This window comes from Castanea sativa, chromosome 12 (genome assembly GCF_040712315.1).
Source record: "Castanea sativa cultivar Marrone di Chiusa Pesio chromosome 12, ASM4071231v1".
Classification (NCBI taxonomy): Eukaryota; Viridiplantae; Streptophyta; class Magnoliopsida; order Fagales; family Fagaceae; genus Castanea; species Castanea sativa.
The window spans coordinates 24,559,626-24,570,056 of NC_134024.1; the positions used below are offsets into that span (position 1 = coordinate 24,559,626).

General features: G+C 36.1%; 1 protein-coding gene across 2 annotated transcripts; it reads right to left on the bottom strand.

Annotated features, from left to right (window-relative positions):
* Nucleotides 1-2,192: 2,192 nt before the first annotated feature.
* Nucleotides 2,193-10,226, bottom strand: LOC142621274 (uncharacterized). 2 transcript variants are annotated; one of them, XM_075794591.1, is made up of 6 exons: nucleotides 9,862-10,226; nucleotides 8,788-9,276; nucleotides 8,069-8,290; nucleotides 7,910-7,982; nucleotides 6,532-6,642; nucleotides 2,193-2,825 (listed from the first exon to the last, which is right to left on the bottom strand). In XM_075794591.1, exons 1-6 carry the CDS (start codon nucleotides 9,976-9,978, stop codon nucleotides 2,458-2,460), a joined length of 1,380 nt encoding a protein of 459 aa, XP_075650706.1. In that variant the 5' UTR covers nucleotides 9,979-10,226; the 3' UTR covers nucleotides 2,193-2,457. The 2 variants fall into 2 exon arrangements, with proteins under 2 accessions (XP_075650706.1, XP_075650707.1); XM_075794592.1 differs by having other exon boundaries at nucleotides 6,532-6,639; nucleotides 9,862-10,193.
* Nucleotides 10,227-10,431: the final 205 nt, after the last annotated feature.

The following is a 10,431-nucleotide window of genomic DNA, read 5'->3' on the forward strand; positions in this document are numbered from 1 at the left end:
AAAGAGGATGAGGTCCTATATGCATGGGCTAACAGGCAAGTACTTTGTGACCCAATGGCAACAGCTATCCTCCCAGCCTTAAAGTCAGCAGAAATTGAGAATTTGCATAAGATCATTGTGGAGGGTGATGCTAAAAGTTGTTTTGATACTTTGAATTTAAGCTTGCTAAGCTTTAGTGGTCTATACCTACTATGCTGAAATGTTGTAGAGCTTAGTTGTTGTTTTGATGTATGTGCATTTAGTTGGGTTAGAAGTGATGTTAATAATCTATTCATTCTGCACTTAAGTTTGCTTCTGCAAATAGGTTTTATTTGTTGCAAGTTTTCCCTCCCTCCTTTGGTATTCAAGGAAGTGATGAGGGTTTTTTTTTTGTTTTGTGTGTAGGTTTTCTCAATAATGAAGTCGTGCATTAATTTATAATAATAAAAAAGTTATTATTATTATTATTATTATTATTATTATAAATGGGAAGAAGGAGGAGGAGGAGATTGGATACTTGAATTTCTCCCAAAGTCGCACCAAGGATAGCCAAATAATCTTAAAAACAAAAAAGTCCCTTACCCTTAGATGTAGCAAAATATAAATTGTATGCCCAAGGGCGGCTTGATGCGTTTGAGAGCCTAAAGCGAAAATTAATTATCTTGTATTAGATGCAAAATTACTACTAATTAATATGAATTACGCAGAATATTTTCTTTTTTTTTTTTAGAAATTTTATAAATAAAAAAAGTTTGACAAAATTTTTCATACTTGTTGATATGACAAATTGATAGTGGTAAGTAAAAAAGCGGTGTAAGTGGTAAACTTAAATGAGAACTAGTAAAAGTTTGCTAACTCAACTCTTATTTTTTTTTTTTTTAGAAGTGCAATATTCACAATATTTTTTATAACAAATTCTAGGTTTTAAGTTGCTTTTTGTTTTCTATTTGAAAATATCACTATAATTATTTTTTTGCCATCAATAACAACCTACTACTTAACATTAATTGTAAAAGTATTGTGAAAAATATTGTGGACGTTGCATTTTTCTCTCTTTTTTATTTATTTTTCATCTGATAAAAAAATATTATTTTATTTATTTATTATAAATAACCCTATTGGTTAAAATTTAGGAGCCTTTTTTTTTGCTTGGGGCCTTAGGCAACTGCATTTTTGGCTCTAGCATTCAGCTGGCTCTGTGTATGCCATGGAGGTTTATGTTCATTTGATAAATAAATAAATAAAAATTAATAAACAAGTAAAACCGTAATCAAAATTAAAGTATCTTTATTAACAAAAAACAAAGTTAGGGACATTGATAGAACCTAAAGAACAAATACCTTCCTTTTCAACGGTCTTGACTAGTAGGGTAGTAATACAGAACTGAGTTCAAGACAGATTGGGATGCCAATAAATACAATTTTTTTGCTTTTTTCTTCTTTCCCCCTTGAAAAAAAAAATACACAATTTTGAAGAAAGGCCTTCAAAATTGTACAAGCAACCAAGATCTAATTATTATAAAGATCTTAGCCTCTTAGCCTTATGTTTGGATGGAAGGGGAGAGAGGGAGAGGATTGGGAAAGATGATCCGGGCTATACTAAATGAGATTAAATTCTATAAAGACGTGATGTAAAACTCATGTTTTACCCCTCCAATCCCAACATGTCACATCATCTTATCACATATTTAAGAATAAACACAATCACACACAATCAATTCTAATACCCATATATAAATCTAACCAAATTGAGAATCTATCAAGATGTTATTAGGTGTGATAGGATGTATTGAATTTTAAATAAAATGCTGATGTAACAACACTTATTGGATGGGGTGTAAACACCCATATATATTTCTAACCAAATTGGGAATCTATCAAGATGTTATTAGGTATGGTAGGATGTATTGAATTTTAAATAAAATGCTGATGTAGCAACACTTATTGGATGGTGTAAAACATGAGTTTACACCCCATCCTTATAGAATATAATCTCATACTAAATATCAGTACATTTCGACAACCTTCTCCTCTCCACTGTTCTTTCTCAATCTTTTCTGTTCCAAAGATACCCATAGCCATAATATAATTACTAGTGGAAAATCTATTAAAATGTTGATTCTTTTCACAAAGACCATGGTTGTCCTTTGGGCCAATCAATCAACCACAAATTAACATTTCTCTAAAAAAGTGAAAACGTGAACAAAGACAAAATGCTGAATAACCACCATACAACATGATTTAATAACACATCAAAACTGTCTGATACATCCAACTACATACAACAAATGCAGCTATGGTTGCAGCAACCCAAGATTCAAACTAAAATCATAACAGCAGTCACTAAGTTCCTAACTATAACTAATGGAAAACCCTCCAAAATAAGGCACATTACAATGTGAGAGAGAGAGAGAATTCAGAACAGCTCAATTGATGGAAGATGCCTGAGTCATCTAGTGTAAGAGGAAGAAAAAAACCTTCATTCATCTGAACTATATTCACTAGATTCTGGCAGTACAGGGACAGCAGCACAGCAGAATGACTCCTTATCCTTGAGGAGAAGACAGCTACCATCAGAATTCCATTTCAGATCGGTTATGGTAAACTGTGGCAGTGGAATATTCACACAGTAAGCACCTGAAGGGGTCCACATGTACAAGTGAGAGCTTCCAGTGCAAAGAACAAGACGTGCGCATGTGGGGTCCCAAGCAGCTGCTCTAATAGGATCTTTCTGCACTAAGATTGCAGCAATTTCAAGATGGCGAATGTCCCATATCCAGAGAATAGTTGGCATGCTATCATTGCGAGTACAGATATACTGGCTATCATTACTCCACGACATAAGACCTGCAACAGAAACTAGGGCTTGAGCCATATGGGTCACACTACATATCTTAAGTTCTCAACCAGATTGAACCTTCATTTAGAGCCCAATAGAAACGTATTACAATTAAGTGTACGTTTGATTTCTACCCACGTCTGCGTCTGAAGCATTTTGTGATTTCACGCGTTTTTTTTTCTTTACCTGGACGCACACCGGTCACTGTTCATTGGCCATGAACAGTGATTTTAGGTCGTGAACAGTATTTTTAGGCCAATGAACAGTAGTTTTACCCATTAAAAAATTATTTTGCTACAGTGTTTTTCAGTTTTCAGTTTTCAACTGTATCCAAATGGACCCTAAACCAAATCGGAACTTGGCACTCTAGGCAGCATTTCACTTAGCAATTCCACTTACAAGTTGTTAATATCTCAATACAACTTATAGTTATCACTAAACACAATGAACACAATAATCCGAAGAAAAGTGGTTATGACATCCTTGGGGGCTAATAGCCTAAACGGTAAGTACTACCTTGCCACCAGAATTTTTAATGTTCTCATCCATTAGACTTTATTGTAGGCGAATAAACCTTCAAATAACATTCAATGTTAACTCCACCTATTTCTTTTCTTTTTTTTTGATAAGTAAAGGAAGATATATATATTAGAGAAGAACACAACCCCGTACATAGGAAATGTACTAGAGGGACAAAAACATCAAGAAACCAAATTACAATGATCAAGCAAAATAGGAAGGGAAAAACAAGAAAAAGATGGTACAACAAAACATCATTCAAGAAGAGTAAAAAAGAAAAAAGACTTAAACTCAAGAATGAACCGTTTGCAACCCTCAAAGCTTCTAGAATTCCGTTCCCGCTAGATACACCACAACAAACAGTGTGTCACCATCCTCCAAATAACGAAATTATGATGACGCCGGAAATTGCAAGCCCAACAATCCAACAAATCCACTACCCTTAGCAGCATCACCCAACAAATACCAAACAAGCAAAAGATCATACTTCACATCTCATATGCTATAGGACAATGAAGAAGGAGATGATCTACAGACTCCCCACACCTTTTGCACATATAACACCACTCAAGAACAACAAAATTCCTCTTCTAAAAATTATCAATAGTTAGAATCTTGCCTAAAGTAGCAGTCCAAGAGAAAAGGGCAACCCGGGGGGGAACCTTTGATTGCCACATCATTTTCCATGGGAAAGGAGGCAGTAGACGGGGAAAGGGAGTGATAATACCCACTCACCTTGAAACCTTGACTTCTGGCTAGCTTCCAACAAAGCTTGTCAAAACCAACACCCCGCACCTTTGTGAAATAGATCAAAACCATACACTTGTCCAAAGATTGTGACTCTTGATCATTCACTAACTGGCGAAATTGTAAGTCCCAAAAAATTCTTCCATTTGCAAAGCACATAACCTCAGAGACCGAAGCATCCTTTTTCCTACTGATATTGTATAGATCTGGAAACGCCTCCTTAAAAGGGCGATCCCTACACCACACATCATCCCAAAACTTCACACAAGTACCATCACCCACATCATACCGAAGGAACTTGGAGAAATTCAGCCAACCACTTCTAATGGATTTCCACATGCAAACACCATATGCCCCAGACATAGATTTTGTACACCAAGCACCCCACTCATTCCCATACTTCGCCCCAATGACCCTTCTCCAAAGGGCATCATTCTCCACACCATAACGCCACAACCATTTGGCTAATAAGGCAGAATTAAACTTTCTCAAGCACCGAATGCCTAGCCCTCTTTTCTTCAGCGGCCTACAAACCTTTGACCACTTTACTAAATGAAATTTACGATCATCACCGATACCATTCCAAAGAAAGTTTCTTTGCAATTCCTCCATCCACTTGGCCACCTTAACTGGAATAGGGAGGAGAGAAAGAAAATAAGTAGGCAAGCTAGAGAGAGTACTCTTAATAAGGGTAACCTTGGCCCCCTTAGATAAATACAATCTCTTCCACCCAGCTAGCCTTCGCTCCACCTTCTCCAAAATAGGATTCCAAACCGTCTTATCTTTATAGGTAGCACCCAACGGAAGACCTAAATATTTCAGCGGAAGAGTAGCCTCTCTACAGCCCAAAATCTCCACTAGCTCATGCAGATTAGGCACATCCCCTACTGGAACCAATTCAGACTTTCCTAGATTAATTTTTAGCCCTAACACCTCCTCAAATCTAGAGAGAATCCCACGAAGAGCTGTTATATAAGTGTTGTTAGCATCACAGAAAACAAGAGTATCATCCGCAATCCACCTATTTCTAAGAGTTCATAGAGAAAGAGAAAGCTTGTAGTCTACAAACATCCATAATTTCTACCTTCAATATGTGCATGACATTTGGGGAACAAACCCCAGACATGATGAATCCACTAACAATAGTATATTAAACTTCAACAGAATTGAATAACGTAATCGGCTGAATCCATCTAGCCAATGAGATCTAGCTAAAATGGAATCTCATTCCCTTTGTAAGAGCATGGTGGAGAGTGAGGATGTAGGTTCAAGACTCAACAGGTGCATATGTAATTATCAATAAATAAAAAAAAATTGAATCCATCTCATACAAAAAATAATGTGTACTTTATACGTTTATGAGAAATTTTTTGGGCAAGAGAGTTAAATTTCTACCGACATATGTGAAATTGACAATCCAATGGCTGATATGCATGATCATGAAGGGCAAGGATGCCTTCATAGCAGTTCCAACGGTCAGGACTATCCACAACAACAACTTTGACTTTAATGTTAATATCAAGCCTAGATATATCTAGATTTAATCAGAAGCCAAGTCTCCTTATAATTGCCTTGCCACCTGATGAGCCCTATTAAGGACATCAATCAAGTCCTGAGGCTGATCTCATCTGATGGCCGGGCTAATGTATTATGAGCTGACCCTTTCTCTTACAGTGAAAAGAAGAGTGTATAGGCAGCTTCTAAATCATATTTTCAGTTGCTTTCCCAGAAAGCCTTGCTTAGCAAGCATACTGTGTGAATAATATCAACTATACTATCCTAATTAAGGTTTGAAAACTTGATCTGGACTGGGCGGTCAGACTGATTGAACTGCCGACCAGCGACTATTTGTCAAGAATAGGATTGACCATGTCCAGTCATTGCCCCGCATAAAAACTTCTTGTCCATCTGGTTCAATTTGGTTAAGTTTTGTAAAAAAAGAAAATAATAAATAGAGTTGGCAGGTATTCAACTTAAGACATGGGAGTAGTAGCATTGAAAGTCTTTGCCACCAGGCTATCAACGTGTTTGCTCAAGTTTTGTACTAAAAAAAAGCGTTTTTCATACAAAAGCCTCAAAAATGCATTCCAACAACAACCCCAAAACTCCTTAATTTTATTAAGTTAGTAACACCTCCACTAGCCAAAGATTTCTCCACTGTTGACTCTGTCTTCAATTACATGTACACAGAATTCATATTTATTTACGAATTAATTTTTAACTTTTTAATATATTAACAATGTCAATGCTCAAGAATAGTCAACCCAATGGTTGAACCTCGTACCCTTGACCATTTCACTTTTCAGTTTTGTTGAACAGTCCAAATTCTAAAACACTGATTTAGCATTCTATCCACGGATTTCATACTACTGAGTACTGCATCAAATGGAAAACATAAAATTTGCACTTATTGTCATCTTTATGGCAAATGAGGAAGCAGGGGCTTACCAATTCCTTGTTTAGGGTTTGGTTTGTCTGCAGGAGGCTTCTGGAAAGGCAAAGTGATGGGCAACTCCATAACCTCATATCTGACTCCAAAGTGTCCTTCTGAAGCATCTTCTTTAAGGTTAAAAAAAGAAAGAAAGGCCTGATCAAATGAGTGAAACACTGAATATTCCATATCAAATATTAAATAACGGATCAATTGTGCAAAAGAAGGCTTCCTAGTACACCAATGACAAGCAAGAGAGACAGATTGCGGTAAAACCCCAATAGAAATAGAATGAAAAACTCTTATCTAGTACAAGCTGTGAAGTCCTATGACTTGAATCTACATCCATGAATACAATGTGAAATTATGTCGGAGGATGATATTAAGAATTTTTTTTATATATAAAAAAAAATTATAAGTAAGATTTGACATTTGACCCAAGGGGAGAGGGAAGGGGATTCATTAAGATTTTAAGATTATTACACCCCAAATTCATTCTATGCAATTACAAAATCATGATTAATTGAAATCTATTATAAATTACATTACAGTTTATATGGACATGGCATGAGAGGTGTATCAACTTATATTTGCAATAATTTTCATATATAAAAGTTCATTAAATAAAATGTATATCTTGCCAGAATAAAAGCAAAAAGAACATATGAAACTGAGGCAAAACCATTGATTGAACTCAGGATTACCTATCTTAAGTCAATTGCTGAGAGAAACACACTTCCTTGACATTTGCAGAGATACTGAAAATTCTAAAAAAGACTCCAACTCATGTGGTGTCCAAATGCTCCTTACCATGTCTCTCTCCAAAAACCATATGAAGGTCATAAAAATAATAATAAACTAAAATTTCATAGAAAAGTATCAATAATTATAAAAACCAAGATGCTATTTCTTTGAGAGAAATTCAAGCTAAAAGCAGTTTTTGCAATTAATAAAAGAAGTAAAATTTAGAGGGCTGAATCTTTACATAGACTCAATGAAATAAACAATAGAAAGATATGGTGAAGGCTATTGCCAAGTATCACCTCAATATGCAAACTAAAACCATGTTGAAGGTAGTAAGCTAATTGCAAATATTAAATTTATTTTTTGTTCTTTTAATAGGTCAAAATACACATACTAAGAATGACTAAACAGGAAAAATCCTCAATTATCTTCTCTTGGCAGGGTAACTAGATCATTACTTCAACAAAAAAAAGGGTAATTATATCACTAGTGTCCCATAATATACAGTTCTTTTGGTGGGTAGACCATATACAATCTGATGCAAAACATGTTAACTAAGACTTTTTATGAACAAACTTGAACATCAAAAATGGAGCATCGAAAATGAATAGGAACATCACATCCCAAAAACTCAACTAATATCATGCTTACCATTCTTGTTTTGTATAAAATCATCACTCAAACATAACTCGGACATATCAAGTTGCAAAGGTTCATCAACCTCCTGGAATTTAAGAGACACGAGGTGAGATATTAACGTATAACCCATCAAAGTGTTTGGCTGCATAGAAAAGAATGAAAAGCAAATACCTTGAATAGAGCAGCAAAACAAGGACCACGAACAGTAGATAGGTGTGTAAATTCAGCAAAAGTTTTCCAAGTCAGGTGATTTAAAACCCGCAACATCTGGTCATAACTACCCACTGCAAGAAACTGGCCACAAGGAGACCATGAAACACTCTTTACACCCAGTCCACTTTCATATGCTTGATACTTAAATAGGCATCTTCCATCTGGAGAGTAAATTAGAACCTGTATCAAACCACACCATCAATAAGCTTTTGAGTTTTCACTTTTCAGCAAGAACGGTTACAAAAAAACCCACAGGACAAGCAAAATTAACATACATCCTAATGCATTAAGTAGCCATAGAATTGGAGATACTCTTGTACTGGTTGGCACAGCCAAAGCTAGTTACAAATCTATCGATGCATCCACAGATATACATGTAACAGGCTTTTCTGCTTAGTACTAATACGCAACCAGATGTTCAAAGTTAAGTGATCAAGTTACAATGATCATACATGTGGCCAACCCTGACTAATCTGTTCAAGATCCATAGCCAACCCCAAAGTTTTGGGACTAAGGCTTAGTTGTTGTTGTTATTAGCTTATTTGCTTATGTGTAGCTTTTTAAAAGCTCCCTTTTTTAGCTACAATTGTACTTTTGCCCACTTTCAACAAATTAGCAAATCAGCAAGAAACTAATACAGATGCACACAAAGAAATTAAAAGGACTAATTCCATTACCTTATATTCAAGTGGGGAATCCCAGATGACTATAGCACTATCATCTGGGGACCATTCTATATCAGCCAAATCCAAAGTGTCAACAGCAAAAACACCCATGATCTCCCAGGAATGACAAGACAAGAGATTAATATAGTCCTTGCAATCACGCCTAGTGCAAATGGCAGCAAATTTACCATCTTGGGTGAAAGAAACCCCCTTGGAACCATGCTTTGGCCACTGCACATGCACACATGCTGTGTTGACAAGTGACCAAACCGTCAACCGCAATTGGAAATCCGAAGTTGTGAGTATATGACGACTGTCTGGACTCCACCTAGCATAGGCAATACCAGCAGGACCTTCATCTATCTTACAGGTCCATTCAGGTTGGGCCAATGACCATGCTTGTATCATTGGTCTTTTGTAAAGACCACAAAGAATGTATTCAGAATCAACTGCCCATTCAATGTAGCTTATCTTGTCCAAGCATGAAAACAACTGCACAACCTGCATTACAATTTCACAAATTTAAGAAACAATTGCTGTTGTGCTCGAATGAGCATAAATCGCTTAGCCCGTCAGGGGTGAAAAGAACGCCCATCAGATTACCCATTTTGGCGAGTGTGATCAGTTGCACATAGGTTCTACTAGCTAGAGGCGAGCCCAAATGACTCTTCTAACTTACCTACAGTTGCTTAGGTACTGTATATTAGGTTCCCAGTTAAGTGTGCATTGGTCAATGCAACAAGTGTTTAAATTTAATACACAATTGCTCTTAGGCACAAATGAGCATAAACTACTTAGCCCGGGTAAATGCCGTTAGATTACCCGTTTTGGCGAGTAGGATCAGTTGCGTGCAGGTTTTACTAGCTAAAGGCGAGTCCAAATGACTCTTCTAACTTAACAGGTACAGTATATTAGGTTCCTACTTAAGTGTGCATTGGTTAATGCAATGCGCGTTTAAATTTAATTGGAGAATCTAAAGCGTCCAACAATGTAACTGTAACTAAGTTTTGGTGATACAATTTATATTAAAACAAAAACATGAACTGAATCGAAATTAATGGAATGTGAAAAAGAAAAAAAGTGAACCTTAAAGGAGAGAGTATCGCGAATGACGAGGCGATAATCGACGGCGACGGCTATGAAGCGAGAATTGGGGGAGAAACAACAGGGCCCAGTCTGCTTGTAGCTTTCAGTGAACTCCATCACTCTCACGGTCACAGAATTTTTCTCAAATTCATAGATCAAATGCTAGACTAATAAGACTAGGACTAGACGCTATTCCTAATTGCTAATTCTATGTACATTACATTTGGGTTCATTCGTAGTGGATTTGGTTCATTGATACCAGAGACTGAAGAGTGTGTTTTTTTTTTTTTTTTTTGTAGATCTATGAATGAATGGAATGTGGTTGCTTGGTTGAGCCTTTGGAAATTGGAATGTGGTTTTAAATTTTGAAAGAGAAAGGACCATTTTTTGCTCATGAAATTACACTTTTAATCCTGGGGATTTTCAATTTTAAGGATTTCTTTCTGACAATCAATTGAGGGGCAATAAGGGAAAGCCGATTAAATAATTGGTAAAAACATTATTTTGGTCCCTTTATTTTAGGGTTACAATCAATTTGATTTTTACATTTTAGTAAGAGTTAATTTAGTC